General features: G+C 44.2%; 1 protein-coding gene across 19 annotated transcripts in view; it reads right to left on the reverse strand.

The window, feature by feature from the left end:
* The window catches only part of EIF4G3 (eukaryotic translation initiation factor 4 gamma 3), a 1,568,346-nt gene that overhangs the window by 954,305 nt on the left and 596,066 nt on the right, over positions 1 to 17,975 (reverse strand). For all 19 annotated transcript variants that reach the window (XM_085608969.1, XM_085608978.1, XM_085608977.1 and 16 more), the window contains one exon: positions 5,768 to 5,893. In XM_085608969.1, coding sequence (XP_085465095.1) covers positions 5,768 to 5,893 — 126 coding nt within the window. The remainder of the gene's footprint in view (positions 1 to 5,767; positions 5,894 to 17,975) is intronic.

Here is a 17,975-nt window from a genome sequence, read left to right on the forward strand (position 1 = left end):
GCCCAGGAAGGGGCCTCGTCATCGTCCGCAAAAACTCCCGCCGACTCACAACCACCAACTCGGACGACGCCTCGCCCCCCAGGGAAAACATCCACTTCTAGATCTAGCCCAACCACAGAATGACTCTCCGTTGAACACTGGCCTACAGACCTCCCGGACCCCGCACCCCCTACACCAACATCATCGCAGACCACATCACACCCCATGCCCTCCCTCTACCGACTACATACTTCTCGGAGACCTGAACTTCCACCTGAACAACCACAGCGATCTCAACACAACAGCCCTCCTGGCCTCACCAACGTAGGACTGAAGCAACTTTTCTCCACCCCCACTCAGACAGCAGGACACACACTATGGTGCCATCTTCGCCGGAGGAAACATTCGCTTCAGCCAGACCACAGAACTGCTCTGGACAGACCACCACTGCATCTATTTCTCTTTCACGAAACCCACCGCACACAAGCGCACGCTCCGCCCCCCACACAGAAGCTGGAACAAAGTCTGACGAACTCCTCACCTGCACTCCTCCCCCAACTACGACAAATGCCAACACAGCCGCAAGCAACCTCCACCAATGGATCGCCAACTGCGCCAACACTCTCGCACCCCTCCGGAACACTGCGAGACAACAACACAACAAGAAAGCCAACTGGATCATCACGGATCTCTGAGAACCCGCTTCTGCAGACGTCTGTAGAAGACGTGGAGAAACAGCAAAACCCAGGAAGCATACCACCAACTCATCAAATCAACAAAGAAAAACTTCATCCAAGACAGAATTCTCTCCAATTTTTCACACCTCCAAGGAACTCCTCGCCATCTTACAGGAATTCGCCAGACCCAACAGCGAAACAACCGATGCCCCTCCCACACAAGACCTCTGCAACAAACTCAGCTCCTTCCTTCACCTCAAGATCAAGACGCTCTACGACAACTTCAACGACTAAGACCACGGCACCACATCAACTCCCACCCCCAACAGACTCTTCTCACCTGGGCTCCTCTCACCACAGAAGACACCTTAAAGACAATGAAGAGCATCCACTCTGGAGCACTTACTGATCCCTGCCCACCGCACAGCTTCCACAGGGCCGCCAGTGCCATCGCACCCGAGCTACGCCAAACTATCAACTGCTCCCTCAAGACTGCCACATTCGCCAACTGGAAACGCGCCAAAGTCAACCCCCTCCGAAAGAAGTCCTCCGCAGACCCGACGGATCTCAAGAACTGCAGGCCCATCTCACTGCTCCCTTTTGCCGCCAACGTCATTAAAAAGGCTGTCAACACCCAGCTAGCACACCTCGTAGAAACCAAACATCCTCCTAGACACCTCAATGCGGATTCCGCAGCAACCACAGCACAGAGACCTCTCTCATCATCACCACCAATGACATCTGCGCCCTCCTCGACCAAGGCCACACAGCAGCCATCATCCTCTTGGCTCCATCAGCAGCTTTAGACACCGTCTCCCACTGGACACTAGCTACCTAGCGCCACAACGCCGGCATCCAAGGAATAGCCTTAGACTGGATAAGATCTTTCTTCTCAGGAACAACACCGAGAATAAGACTCCCACCCTTCCTCTAAGAACCGGCAGGGATCAGAGGCGGAGTATCCGTATTTATGCAACTTAACCCCTCTAGCCTTCCTGGTCTCCAAAAGATCACTCCCCTCCTTGGACATGCAGATGTCCAATGGTCTCCTAAAAATCTGTCGAAATATAAATTACAGTACATGCACAAAGGTTACCACAATACTGTGGCAGGGATAAAACTCACTCTTGATGAGCAGGGAATTAATGATTGTGCTGCAACTATATCAAAAAAGACCGCCACTTATCATGTAGTGCTGTGTCTTGAAACAGAGTCAAATCAATCACACTAATATCTAGGCCAGAGAGATTAGAGAAGGGGCAAAATAGTTAGAATACCCTCATCAAATGCATACCCACAGCCCAATCCAAGGAAATTAGCTCTAATGCAAGTGTCCATATGAGGCAAAAACACCTCCTACGTAGGTTCAAATGAAAGCCCCAAACTAGCAGGGAGCAAAATAACCTCCTGTGCCTCAGAGTTGGTAACAGATTATTTTAACAGATGTGTCTCAAAATTAGCTGCTCATGAGCCAGATCTTTCTGGCCCCAACAAGAAATACTACTCCCAATTACCAGTGAAGAGATGACAAGTACCGAGAAGGGGAAGACACAAACTGGAAAAAAAAAAACACAAAATCATAGGAGTCAATGGGCAGACTGAGCAAACCAACAGACCTAGCTAAATGATTCGTCTGGAGCCCTATTCCCAAAGCTGCAGCTGCTCCCTACCTCTCACCAAAGGAGAGCAGATCAAACTAGTGAAGTAGATTAAAAAAACAGATAAAGGTTGTGGCAGACACAAACCAGTGCCATGCCAATGGCAGACCAGAAATTCTCCAGCTAACAGTAAACAGCCCCTCTCAGGACTGGAAAAAGCCTAGGATATGAGAGAAATAAACAGACAGCAAAATTAGGCACCACCCTCCTATACACACACATATGAAAGGAATTTGTAAATTCAGTTTGCCCACCTCTCTGGTCCACTGCCTTAAGACCATACAAATCTAGTACATATAAATAGCACAAAGAGGCAAAAACTCCAAAATGTAAAAACTATACAATAGACACTTGAGTCCAAATTGTTCATTAGTACAAAAATATTTTCTTTAATGTTGCACGATGATCGTATATAGCAGCAGCAAGACAGCCAACGCGTTTCGCCCGACAACGGGCTTCCTCAGGGCACAATTCGTAACTAGTCCAATCTTGGGGCAGTCATTAGGATAAAATGATCTCAGCTTGATTTGCTTGACAATCATATGAAAAATCTTCTTAACGTTCCAGTATATACAAGAGAACGAATTCTTCCACGTATCCCAACTTTGAGGTGGATGTACAGCAATTATATCCACAATTCACGTAAGTATGATTCAAGCGTAGTGTAGCGCACACAAAAATTCACTACAAAACCGGTTTTGTTTTGAAGGCTGCCGGCGGGTCTAAACACGAGAACTCGGCGTCTTACAGGGGCAGTCATGAAGTAACTTCTATGTAAATTGTTTGGGATATTCACCAATCGTAGTGAATTTTTGAGTGCGCCACACTACGCTTGAATCATACTTACGTGAATTGTGGATATAATTGCTGTACATCCACCTCAAAGTTGGTATAAGTGGAAGACTTTGTTCTCTTGTATATACTGGAACTTTAAGAAGATTTTTCATATGATTGTCAAGCAAATCAAGCTGGGATCATTTTATACTAATGACTGACCCAAGATTGGACTAGTTACGAATTGTGCCCTGAGGAAGCCCGTTGTCGGGTGAAACGCGTTGGCTGTCTTGCTGCTGCTATATACGATCATCGTGCAACATTAAAGAAAATATTTTTGTACTAATGAACAATTTGGACTCAATTGTCTATTGTATAGTTTTAACATTTTGGAGTTTTTGCCTCTCTTTGTGCTATTTATATGTACTAGATATGAGAGAAATGTCACGCAAGGGTACTATGAAGAGACAGAACTATAATCCGGTAGACGTCAGTGTCAATGGTGGAATCCACAGCAGTGGCCGCAGCAGCTGCAAATCATCAGTCACAAATCCTCAGCAGCCCAGCAGTGGCGAAATCAACGACCATCCTGATTTCATGGGATGTATCACGGTGATTAACAGGAAAGGCAATAGTGGCACAAGCTTAAGTTGGGTTCATCATACATAAACTTCCTTACCATATGTGATCCAAAAAGGGATAACAATTAGTTGGTCTAGTTTACTCTCAAAAGTTTGGGTGGTTAGTCTGTAGGCATGAGTATAGTAGATCCTTCATTTTCGCTACGTAGCCATGTTATTAATTTCTGGTGGGTTGGTTGGTTTCATCTGGACATGGTAGACTGTCTCCTGTGTCACTCTCATTGTTCTCTTCATTGCCATCTTCTCTCACCTCTTCTTTGGCAGTCAGTGGAAGACAAAATATTTACGAGTGGTCAAGGTTTTTCATGGTGGAATACGTGAGTGAGGTGTTCCCGGACAAGACTGGCTGAAGTCCAGCAGATGCAATCCTGTTTTTAATGAGGACGAAAAGTCTGCCACAGGCTTAGACTTTAGAAACCTGAGGTGAAACACTGCATAATTTGATTAAAAGAGACAAGAAACACTACAGAGCACAAAGGATGTACTCTAGAGAAAGGTTAATTTTTACAGTAAATGAAATGCAGCTCCCCAAAAATGAATAAAGTTCATGCCGTTCCAGTGAGTTTCTCGAGCACGGTTGCTGAAATGGGCTATTTTTATCTTGTGACGTTAGCAATGATCTGCACCAATGGAAGCATCTTTAATGGAGGCACTTATGGTGGAGGTGGTCCCATGGAGGAAGTTTATGAAAGTATCTATTATTGTAAAAGCCTGTGTAATTGCCAACCATAATATCATCGACCACGATCTTCCCGTAGATTTTCTCACCAAGACTGATGTCATGGATGTTGCTGGTAATAGCATGGTTGACTATGTGGTCGTTAACTGATTAGCAGATGAAAGTTTTAATGGTCTTGTACTGACAGCTGAAACTGTTGATAAGGACTTCATTTACCAGGACATAGACTGGAAAGATAATGATACAATTTGAATTGATAAAGGGTGTCCGATTTTTGCATCCAAAGTGACAATGATGGATTTTTGATGACAAAGAAATAAACTGCATCTTCGAACCAGTGCAGAGGGCATACGACCCGACCCAAAGATTCGTTATTTCTTTGATCCTTTTATCATCAAAGATATCAGAATCTATTTGCATTCTTTTCTAGGAGCTTTTTAGAGGGAAACATTTTGCTTGCGCACCAGTTTTCTGGCACATGCGATTCAACTCAGAAGATCGTTTATGGCCCACAGATTGGCAACATTTCAAAATGGATTTTCTAGATTTTGAGGATTTTTCCACCATGGTCAAGCTGCAAATCGGTCAGAGAAATATGACATCAGTCTCCTAGGGGACCAGGTAGCCTCCCATGGATAAGCAATGTTGTAAAATATCCTCCTCCATTCAACGTGGGGTGTATGTAGCAATTAAATTAATAGAAATAATTCACAAAGAGGAGAAATATTGAAAAGTATTAAGTCTTATGGGTATGTCTTAAGTTTTTTCCCAGAGTTTTTGGAGGAATACCTTTCCATTTGGTGTGCGGCAGAAATCTATAAGAAGTTCTGGTAGAGTACAGGTAGGTATCAAGTATCTTTAATAACTGTTCTCTCACATCTCTATGTAAAGTTTTAGCAACTTACTTTCACAAACCCAGATAAGTATTTCAAACTGCATCTGCTTCACTTTGTAGTGATGTGGCTTTCATGAGGTATCTCCACTGGCACACTTGACAGAGAGAGAACTGTTTTCACACACTTAACAGCTTGAGGAGCCTACATTAGACTCTTTTCTACACGCTTGTTCGAAATGTGAATTGTGTGCACCAAATTCCCATGTATACATTTCACAGAGGTAGTTGTGTATGATACATGAACATGCAAACTTTTCAATTATGCCTCCCTTTGCAGAATACCTTGTCATAAAACAGATAGTGGTGAATCCCAACCCAAAATGTAAAGCCGCCTTAATTTTTTTTAAACACAATCTCCAATGAGGTGTTTATGAAAGTGCCCTTTAATGCTGGAACTCTTTATACATTAGTGATGATTCACACAGTATTATCTTAACACAATTATTAGTGAGGAGGCCTTTTACCTGAGGAGGGGTTGGAGTGGAACTAGGTCTGCCAATGGGAGGGGTTGGGTTTCTGCTGCCCCCGCTACCAGACATTATCTCCTCTGTGATGTCTTTGCCACCTTGGTTAGGATCCCGGATTCTGATCTGTGAAAACAGTTCCAAAAACAAATGTGTGATAAACACTTCAATGTATAAAGAGGTCTAAAACGAGAGTGAGGACATTTGGTAACAGAATTATGGGTAGGAAATGAACCAAACTGGAGAACATATGAAAGGTGAAGAAAAGCAGACAGGTGAAAAAAGGCAGACAAGTGAAGCAAAACAAAGTATGGCAAGCAGCTAAGGATGTTAAAAGGTTGAGAATAAGCTGGGCTGCTGTAGGGGAAAGAGGAAAAGAAGGCTCAGGTGGGAGGATGAAGGGCTCTGTAGGTAAGAAAAGAGAACTCAGAAAGAGTGAAGCACGAAATGAGAAGGGGGGGGGAAGAATGATGAAGGTAAAGTAGTAGTGGAAAACAGGAGAGGTAAGGGATTTAGGTGGGAAGAAAGGGTATGGAACATACTCCAGAAACCACCCATTACCCCAGCAACGACAGCTAGCCTATCATCGCCGCCTGGACCCAGTCACCACTGAAGATCTCGCCACGACCATGAAGAGCACTCACTCAGGGGCCCCCACAGACCCCTGCATGCCACACATCTTCCACAGAGCCGCCGTCGCCATAGCACCCGAGCTACGACGTACCATCAACGCTACCTTCCAATCCGGCACACCCCCAACGACTGGAAATACTCAGAAGTCAAGCCCCTCCACAAGAAACATTGTGGAGACCCGAAGGACCTGAAATACTACCGACCCATCTTTCTCCTACCTTCCGCGGCAAAAGTCACCGAGAAGATCGTCAACCCCCAGCTGACAAACTTCATCGAGAACGCCTTCTTCGACACATCCCAATCCAGATTCCACAGCACCGAGACCGCCCTGCTCGCCACCAGAGGACATCCACACGCTCCTCAACCAAGGCCACACCGCAACCCTCATCCTACTAGACCTCTCTGCAGCCTTCGACACCATCTCCCATCGCACTCTCACAGCCAGACTCCACGACGCCGGCATACAGGGAACCGCCCTAGACTGGCTCTGCTCCTTCTTCGCTGGCAGAACCCAAAGGATCAGACTCCTGCCCTTTCTCTCCAAACTCACAGAGATCAACTGCGAAGTAACCCATGGATCATCGCTCTTCAACATGTACATGGCCCCACTCGCCGCCATCGTCAGACAGTATGGACTCAGAATAGTATCCTACACCGACAACACCCAGCTCATCCTCTCCCTCACAAAGGAACCCGATGCCACCAGACTCTGCTTCCACGAAGGGATGAAAGACGTTGCATCCTGAATGAGCAGCAGCTGTCTGAAGCTCAACTCTGAAAAGACAGAAGCCCTCGTCCTCGGGCCCACACTCTCAGCTTGGTGGCCCACCGCCCTCGGCAACCTCCCCACCCCCACAGACCACGCCCGGAACCTCGTTATTAATCTCTACTCCTACCTCACCATGACCCGCCAGATCAACACCGTCGCCTCCACCTGCTTCAACACCCTCTGCATCCTTTGCAAGACCTTCAAATGGACCTCCCCACGAATCCAGAAAGATCGTCACCCACGCACTCATTACAAGCAGACTGGACTACGGAAAAGCCCTTTTCACCAAATCCCTGCTACGCAAACTAAAGAACATCCAGAACGCCGCAGCCAGACTCGTCCTCGGCATCCCACGGCATGAACATACCACCCAACATCTGTGAGACCTACACTGGCTCCCTGTCGAGAAGAGTAACTTTCAAGCTTTCTCGTCCATGCCTACAAATCACTCCACAACACAGGACCCAAATACCTCAATGAAAGCGTTTCCTTCCACGCACCCAAGAGAAACCTCAGCTCCGACGACCTAGCCCTCGCAGAAACCCAGAGCATTCACAGAACCAGAGCAGCAAAGGCCTGGAACGAGCTTCCGATCAACATCAGATGCTCCCCCACTCTGCACACCTTCAGGAAGAGCCTCATGACCTTGCTCTTCGGCTGACTCGGAGCTCCACCCACCTGCGCCCCCACCCACCCCCCCAGCGCTTTGAGACAATCATATGTGAGTAGCGCGATTCACAATTGATTGATTGTAAGAAAGGAATAGGTGTTTGGAAAAAGGGGGTTGGGTGGTAAAATGTGACTGGGTGGGGAGAAAGGAAAGATGTTAATGGGAGGGAGACATGGGAAGAGAATTGAGAAAAAAGGGAGATTGAACGAAGGGAGTGGGTTAAAGGAAAATGGTGTACCTTTACAAGCTGTACTGAATATTCCTCATTTGTTTCCTTTCTTAACACTCCACTCTTTTCTCCTCAGTGGCAGCCCCACACAACCTCTCAAAGTTTCAATAGTGTCCTAAGATTTTTCCACAATAAGTTTCATGTTTTCAAAAGTGGGCCTTTTTTTCCTTGCCCATTTATCGGAAACCCCCATTTCCTTAGTTATTCTTTCTTACCAACTGTCTTTCTATTGTCTGATCACCTGCTGTGTTCCCTCCTTTGTTGCATCTTGCGGCTCTGAATGGTTCCAAGAGACACGAAGGTCACCCTGTTTTTGTTTCGTTCAATTTTCCTGCACCTTTTTTGTTAATATAATGTAACTTTCAGTTGCTATTTTATCAACTGTAAGCTGTTTATACCAATCACTGTAGTACATACATCTTTAGGCAAAAATGTTTCTTTTTGCAAGCATGAGGATTCCACAAGTTAGCTGTGATTTTACAGTTTCATAAAGGCGTGACTCCGCAAATTAGTTGTGCAAACAAATGATAGACTGACTGCTGAACAAATCAAACAATCGCCCCAAGTCAAGAGATCTGGGTTAATTCCATCGTTCTTTTGCTCACCATGCCACCCGAGTTTGGACCCAGCAATATGCAAATCAGTGTTGATCCTGCCCCTCATGGGAACAGTCCAGCCTGAAATGCCAAGCCAGGTCCTCATTGGACTGGAAACGGGTATCCTGGGACCAGTTTCGGGGTATCACCCCTCTTCAGCCACGCTAGCTTGAATCCAGTGACACAGCAAGCAAGGGACCCACTTCTGTCCATACCCATCCTACGCAGACATTGCAACTTGTGTTTGTTCGAAGAACTTAGGAGTCACAAGATCTGTTGTCACTCCTTCCTTAGTCCAAAATGCATGAGGACACAGGCTACACCTCAGATCATTTTCCATCCTGAATGTGAGTAGTGTAAGTGGACTGCGGTGCTGTAGAGAAGCGTTCTGTGCATTGTGATGCATAAGGGTAATGAAAAGAGAAACATCTGTGATCATTGCCAACTTTCAGGGAGGAGGGTGGGTGCATGTGAATTTACAGTACCACTTGCTACGGATAAAACCTTAAAGGATAACATTTTGTGTATGTAGCATGTGTGGTATGCTCTGCAAGAACATTAAAGCAGTGTCCCTCAAATCGGTGGCTAGTGGGCAGATAATATAGATGTTTGGAATAGAGTCCTTAGTACAGTTTGGCCAACCATTGCTTGTTGACAAGCTAGAATGTCCAAACAGTAGTGTTTAGTGAATGTGTGTTGTGTTGACTAATTGGTAGCTTTGTGGACGTTAGCTAGGAGCATGTGACTGAGGAAAGCCATGGTGGCATCCTTTTTGCGAGTTGAGTGTGGCTTAGGGGGCAAGAAAAGTGCTCACTCAATCTTAGCATTGCAAGTCTAAAAGCGCTTAATTCGTCTCGCATAGCCAGGTTTAGAGATTAGGTGCCTCTTGAAGGGATTTGGCAAAGGCCACAGAGAGCAGATTTATTTTGCAAAAGGCTCGGTTCAGTCTATTAGCATGTAAGCCCTCTTTTTACGTTTTGCCTGAAGTACCGCGCATGCGCTGCTCTGCGAGACTTTGTAAGGGGGCTTCAAAATCTGACCACACGCTTGTGCGTGTGGTTTATTTTTGGTCAGAGGCTATTGGCCTTTGCATGCGTCTTTCTAAGAAAGACCGCACGCAATTGGGCAAAGGCGGGTGCATGTCCCGCCTTTGCTCCGCCCACGGCCTATTGCTTACGGTTACCCACACACGCACCATCTGTTTTGAATTATCGTGCCCAGACGTGTGCGCGATAATTCAAAACAGATGCCTCGCTGTGGCCCGCGTGCACCACTCGCGTGTCAGTTAAAGTGTTGTTGAAATGTTGGATTTTTGAGGGGAAAAGAAGAGCTTTCATAGTAAACACAAAAGCTGTCACGACAAACGTGCGATACGCTTGTATTAAGGTAAAAAAGGATGTTTTCGATACAGACCGTGTGCTTCAAAAAATTATCGCTACACATTGCACAGAGGTAGAAGCATGGTAAAGGAACATAAAGGCATTGAGATGACTTCGGGGCACTTTTTATCCTCAAAATTGACCAGGCCCATTGAAGATACAGAGAACATTCAAGACAATCGGTAAAAGTTGTCTAAAAATGTTTTGTTGTTGCTCTGAGGGCGAATAGGTCATTTACATTTATGAATATTTTCTAAGGAAACCGATGTAAGTACTTGCAAAGCACATTTAAATAAATGTGTGCATATTTTAATTTGCATTAATGCTTATGCTAGTTCCAGCAGAAGGCGATAATTAGTCACTTGCTGCACCTGATGCCAGCAGACTGTCCTCTGATGAGGCACAGGTTTAAACAGCAGGAGGCGGCATTTCATCCACTCACCAGCCACTTGACAGGGACACCGAGAGACAAGCATCTTGCCCATTGTCTGAGGTCGCTGCCTTGCTGGAGACTTCCCTTCAGCGCGAGGGGTATTGTGTCGTCGTGCATAAACATTTATTTTAAAAAAATGGATTCTCCAAATGCCAACAAGAACGTTTTCTTTTTCCGCGCGACAACTTTTAACCGTGTAATACAAAAGCAGTAATGTACTCAGGATATTTTGTGAACGACACAGAGAGAGTTACATCGTTAATGAAATATCATTAACATCCCACTGTTATGGGTAGCCTGCAGCACTAGTTCACTACTTCAATAGCAGATTTTTCGATATAATCAAATGTTGCGTGTTCACTTTACCTCGAAAGTCCAACATGCGAATTCTCCTTAAGTGTGACACAGCGCACAGAGTCCCACCTCTGTGACTCCCTGCATACAAGTTAAATTTCTCATCCCGAGGTCTTCTCTGAGTCCACCGGGTCCGTCTGATCTCGAGCGGGGGAGCCCACGGTGAATGCGCTGTGCAGCTTCTTCGAAATCCCAGCCCCTGCCAACATGTGCTCTTTTGTGACTGATGCCAAACGAACCATGGTGGGAGGTGGTTCTGTAACAAAGCTCCCCTTTGTGGGCGCTGTATATTTCATCAGGAAATGTGTACTTTACTCGGCAGAACTCCCCCGCAGAATGTGGAGACAGTTAGATGCCTATTGCGTGTTTCTTTATTGTCATTTTTACCTGGTACAACGGAAACTGAAAGATTTAAGGAGATCTCTACAAATTCGAAGGTTCATAACTGTTATACACCTGTTTTAAGGCGATGCATTGTTTTGTGATGACGCACAGAAGATGGCTTTGAAGCAGGTATTTTAAACTGCTATGAATGCCCCCTGCGGAAACATTAAATGATGAAGGCAAAACAGCTCTACCTCACGCGTATTCGAAGACTCACTGTGAAAAGCGGTATTGTAGTTACATCACAAAACAATGCTGCCTTTTTCTGGGGCATATTTCTTTTCCATAATATAGACATGATTGCTGGATTCGCAAATACATGATGCAAAACAAATGAAATTCTGCAATAGACTACTTTATGCTTGCAAGTTTCAACAATATAGTTAATTGTTTTTGAAAGAAGAGACCAATATTTGGGAATAAGAGTTAAAGGGCTTATGGAACTAATGTACTGTCCTGGGGTGCATGTCCATATAATAACTGTTTCCGGAGAAACGGCTCTGTACTTCCATTTGAACCCTTTACTTGACTTTCTTGGCCTTGAAACGTAGTTTTGCTGCTCGTTCAAATGCGAGATACCACGGCATCAGTGTAAAATAATATAAGTTTTAGTCAAGCATGCTAGAAAAATGGGATCCATATCCCTTGGCTGTCTTTGAAAACAGTCAAAGTTGGGAAAGAAAACAGTGCTAAATCCGAAAATAAAATAGGACTCCATTAGCGAATCAGATAACGAAAAAACAGTGGCCACATTTCCAAATCGGGCTCATTTTTAACTTCTAATGTCACACTGTATAGGTGTTTTGCAAGGTATTGGAGACTGCATGTATTTGTGCTTGTTGAAGGCAATATTTCTGGGAATACCAGGGAAACCAATTGTAAAAAAGGCCCGCTTTCATCCCAAACAAGCATTGACATAGCCAAAAGGTCTTGCTTTAGGACCTTATAAGTGTTTAGCCATGCAACAGTTAATGTTGTTGCACAAAGGATATTGTGCTGCATAACTAAATTCTTATAAGGTCCCAAAGGCGAGACCTATTGGCTATGTCAATGCTTGTTTATGTTGAGAGGGTGCAAGGCCCTTTCTTCTATCACGTCTGGTTGTAGGAAAATTATGTGCAGTTCAATGGTCTGACTGACGTGGAAAAGTGAGTCTATCTTGGTCTGAAACGTGTCCTTATTCCTAATGAACTCACTGTACTTGTGGACTTGAATGAAAAGTTCCTGTATATGTAGGGCTTGAACATCACTAATACGCTTTGACTGAGGTTACTGCTACAAGGAAAGCCATCTTACATGACAGAAACTGTAAGCTACAGTAGTGAAAGGATTCAAAGGGGCGACCTATTGCCAAGTGAAGACTACGGGAACAGGGGCATTATAGGTACAATTGATCCTAGAGTCCCTCCATGAAGGCATTCACTATAGGAATTTTGAAGCGGGGCAAATATTCCCTATTTTGCATAAGCGCTGCAATTGCAGCTAAATGTAAGCATACAGAGTTGTATGCTAACCTTTCCTTTTACAAATAATATCCTGTACAGAGACCTTAAAGGGTTCTATTTCTTTGGAGATGCAGTATTTGACATATCTTTTCCACTTGGCCGCACAGCATGCACGCCTGGTGAGTTTATGCGCCTCATATAGTAGAAGCATGGATTCCTCTGGGAGGCTGACATTGCCATACTCTAGAACTTCAGGTGCCAAATAACTAGGTTGAGCTGTTTGGGGTCTATGCTCCTCAGTTGACCCTGACAGTGAGTGAGAAGATCTGTCCTCATTGGAAGCTTCTCATGGGGACTGATGAACATCTCTAGCAAAATGGAGCATCAGGATTGTCTGGACGACGTTGCGGTCACTAATACGCGTGTCATGGATACCTGCCTCATATTCCTCGACACGGTTGAGATGAGAGGGAGAAGAGTTAATTATGCAACACTAATAATATTAGTAGCTCTCAGTGTGTTTCATTGAACATAAGTAGCTCTCAGGACAGAAAAGGTTGGAGACGCCTGATCTACACCATCACTGCATCTTTTTGTGTCTGGTTTATGGTGAATGAACCTCCTACTCTAGTTGTGAGTAATAAAAAGGCTGCACTCCAAGAACTCCCAATTTTCAAGATATTTTAATCTATAAAAATCTGAGAGACACTGATCAATGAGGTCAATATTCAAATTTAAATATAAAAGTTATTGTGCTGTTACACACATACTTTATGACCACTGACGTCAATGGGATTTTTTTTAATGTGCTCTGCATTAACAACAGATTGCAGTTACTGCACATAGAGCACTAAGCTTATATCTATAACTTTAGCAGTAAGGAACGTTCCAGTATGTCTCAGGCCAACTCAGTCACAATAGGCCTGAGAGACCAGTTCAACATGAAGAGATAAAATGCGAAGAAATGTGAGATACAATAACCATGAGTAAATGTGCTTTAATTTATTGCTGTTTCAACTTGTGTGTAAAATCAATTTTTATCACATTTTTTGTTTACATACTACATTTCCTGGAAAGCTCCATTATGAACGGGATGGGCTTGTAAATACAAAGGGAAATAGACGATGGACTCACTAATCGTGATAAAGACTGTTGGTCAAAACATGTCTTTGTCTGAAGAGCTGATTAAAATATTTGTAGTTTCTGGAAGCAAAGTTTTCCTTTTGTTGAGTGAATATTAATATATATCAGTTTTTTTCAGTATATAAATAACAAAAAGCCAGTGAAATTCACCAGTTATGGTTTACTGAGCAAACTATAACTTTCACTCCTGCCATGTACTGCTTACACATTACATCATTCATGGCATGTTAAATCACATCACTGATGACTTCTCAAATTACATCATCTCGCCTGGGGGAGGTGTGGACACCCCTGCCCAGTAAAGGCTTTATTTCTGGGCCCAGTGGGCGAAGGCTCCCACCCCAGGGGTCCAGAAACTTGTCTTGTGGTGGCAGGCTGGTGTTCACCAGTCAGGAAGCCCCCAGTGGTTGGTTTGGGTCACGGTCCCCTCTAGAAGGGACCCCCGAGCGCATGGAATAATAAATCGGGCACTGGAATCAGTGAAGGTTTATTATTCTCAGATGTTTGATACCAAACATCCTAGGATTCAGTAAAGCCATTATGGTGCTAGGAAACTTGTAATGACCAGTTTGTAGACCATATACTCTAGCTGCCTTTACTGGGCACTTATTCTGACAATGGCCTTAGATATTAAAGGGACCTGTCTACTCATGCAGATAGGTATTCACATGAGGTATAGGGTACCCTGCCTTAAGGGTGACATAGCTAGGCCTCATGCAGTGCTGGGCAGGCATGGCATACAGGGGTGTGTGCTATGTGAACTCTTCACCTTTAGCTGCACAACATGCAGGCTGCAATGGCAGTGGTGTATGTTTATGGTGAGAGATCCCCGAGGGTGGAATAACATGCGGCTGCCCTCAGGTGCCTTTCCCTGGCTACCATGCCCTTGGTACCATAATTACCCCTTACAAGCGGCTTACAGGTAGGCAAGAGTTGTGCCAATTGTGGAAACCATGGTACAGGTTAGGAAAAGAACACAGGCCCTGGGAACTTGATTGGCAGAGACACAGGGCACACTAAGTCAAATTGTCTCAGTTATCTGTCAAAGTGTTATGGGGCAGCCATGCGGAAAGGGCACTTTCCCACAGTGCCAAAGTTATTAGCGAAACACATTTTTCCTACTGAAACTTGTAATAAGAAATTAGATACTTTACTGTAACTCCAAATCATTCCTCGTCAGGCTGGGAATCCACATTATATTTAAATAGCAGTAAACTGAGTTAAAGTGGTCATAGGCATGGATTACAGTACTTGTTTAGAGGCACATCCACCTAATTTGAAGCAGCGTGGAATTCAGCCAATGCGGTAGAAGTTAATATCACACGACAGAGAAGCAATCAGAAAAGCAAATAAGACACTACTGGACGCTGTAAGTGGGAAAATCAATAGATATTTTAATACTGCCCTCACACACTCGAAAGTGTCATGCTTCATCATTGGGCCGCATCATACACCTAGGTGCAGACCAACGCCTTGGGTGGAGCGCAATTTTTTAAAAAGATGATGAAGAAAAGTGGTGAGGGTAAGGTATAATGAAACAAACAGACAGAACAAACACAAAAGTGTAATTCTGAGAGAAAGGAAACAAATAGTCTCCCAGAGAAAGGGACCAAAAGAAGTGCAGAAAGAGGTATAAAACTGTCTCGGGGTTGACCCTCACACTTTATTCTTGTCAACCTCTGGCAGGATTAAAATAAACAAAATGGGGTATCCAGGGCAGGTAACGACCCTACAATCCCCACTGCTAAAACCAACATGTTTCTGCCAGTTTTCTATGTGCCCAACCAGATCACTCTGGCATTCGTTAGGGTGTTGGTCCCTATTGTTTGGTCTATACCCCTATTCGGGTATTGTTTACCTTTTTCAATCGGGGTATTACCCCAGCGTCACTCTATTTTGGATTTTCCAAGAAGATAACCATATCTACAACAAAAGAAAAGAAACGGATCGTCATTTCCAATCTCGTTCTTCTCATGATTATTCGCAATACTCCTTGTATTTCCCACGCATCCCTTGACGTGAAATATAATCTCAATTGCAGCCGCGCCTTTTAACAAAACCATAGCCCCAAAACAGTGGACACCACAACCAACAAAAACCACCTCACCAAGTGTTTGAGTGTCAGAACCTTCTATATGTGTATATATCCTCCGACGATACGGGTACCTCACATCAAGCCCCTATTTAAAGAGGCGATGTTTTCGTACACGTTGATCACTGAACGCTCAGTCTGTGCGTTACCCGAAAGCTCTCTGCTTATCAGACATAGAAAGGGGCCCTCAGATCTCTATCGCCCGATTCAATTCTCGTGGCGGCCATTTTAAAGTTCCTGGTCTCCTCTGATCCTGCCTTAATAACATAGCAGAAGTGTTCTTATCAACTAGAAAAATGTATTTTTCAATGTGCTCACATTTCGAACATTTTTAATGGGTAAGATTTCTATGGATTCTCCCACAATGTAACGAGAGAATTATACAATGAAATGGATACACTTACTAGTTCATCATCTCCTTGGATAAATACCATATGATGTTACCCGGACTCCCAATTATTGTTGCATGATTCCATATAATTGGAACCAAGGGATTCCATCGTTTAGTCCTGTGGTGTGGCTCTTCAATCGTTCTACCCATCTCTGTTCTCTCATTAGAAGAAAACTCGGGATGTCATTTATGTTCTGTGGTATGAATGGTTTATCCACCACTACCCATCTCAGGTCCTTCTCATTGTGTTGATTCTCAAGGAAATGGGCAGTAAGTCTCGTATTGGATTTACCACAGCGTATGCTACTCATGTGTTCCAAAATACGAACTTTTATTTTCCGAGTTGTCATGCCTACGTACAATAATTCGCAAGGGCACTTCAAGAAATAGATCACATTTTCAGTATTGCACGTGGTGTGTTGTCTGAGTTCCCAGGGACTATTCAGACCAATGTCAATATTTTTCCCATTGATTGACAGGGGACAGGCTCTACAATAACCACAAGAATAATGCCCAACAACTGGTGGTAAAAGCTGATGGCCAATACGCAGACTACCTACGTCCCTATCTAGTCTCGGGCGTGTGTTCACAATTATGTTCTTAATGCTTGCACTTTTCTTGAATGCGAATAAGGGGACAGGTTGGTTCAGCCCATTCGAATTTAAGATCTGCCATTTCTTCTGGATGATTTTTTTGAGGTGATTCGAGGAAGTATTATATGTAGTAACACAAATACTCCTTTCCGTTGTCTCTCTCGTGTTAGTTTCTAGAAGGACATCCCTGTTAGAATCCCTAGCTCTTTTTGAGCTTTCTTGATTACAATCTCGGGATAGTCTCTGCTCCTGAGTTTTTCACTTAGAATTTCTCCTTCCTTTTTATAGTCCTCTACATGGGAACAGTTCCTGCGGAGGCGCAGGAACTGTCCGTAGGGAAGGTTTTCCCTCAAAGATAGTGGGTGGAAGCTCAGAAAAGATAGTAAATTGTTCCCATCAGTTTCTTTATGGAACACATTACTAATCAGAAGCCCTCCCTCGGCTTTGATATTCAAATCGAGGAAGGGGAGGGCATCATTTGTGATCGTTTCAGTGAAAAACAGGAAAGGATTCCTTTGATTCAGCCAGGTAAGGAAGGTATCTGCCGAAACTCTGTCTCCCCGCCAGATGATAAGAACATCATCTATGTACCGATGCCAATCCCTTATGTTGTTCTGAAAGGGATTAGACGGTTGAAAAATGACTTCTTCCTCAAACTTTGATACATAAAGACACGCCAGACTGGGGGCACAAGAGCTCCCCATGGATGTACCGTGGGTCTGTAAATAGAATTTATCCTCAAACTTGAAGAAATTCTTTGTGAGCGCCAATTCCAAGAGGCACAGTATAAAAGCCCTTGGTGTCTGGAAATTCCAGTCCTCTGAAAAAAGTATATTCTCAATCACCCTCAGGGTCTCCTATTGGGGGATATTCGTGTACAAAGATTCTATGTCCAGCCCAATTAGTAAGTTTTTATCTACATCAAAATCCAGCTCTTTAATGAGGTTCAGTACCTCTCTAGTATCCTTCAGGTACGCAGGCATCTTTTGTACAATCGGACGAAGATAAAAGTCACAATATTTGGACAGGGGTTCCAGGATTGAATTTACGCCAGAAACAATGGGTCGCCCTGGTGGTGGTCGTGTAGATTTATGTAC

The sequence above is a fragment of the Triturus cristatus genome, chromosome 1_2 (genome assembly GCF_964204655.1).
Source record: "Triturus cristatus chromosome 1_2, aTriCri1.1, whole genome shotgun sequence".
Taxonomy (NCBI): domain Eukaryota; kingdom Metazoa; phylum Chordata; class Amphibia; order Caudata; family Salamandridae; genus Triturus; species Triturus cristatus.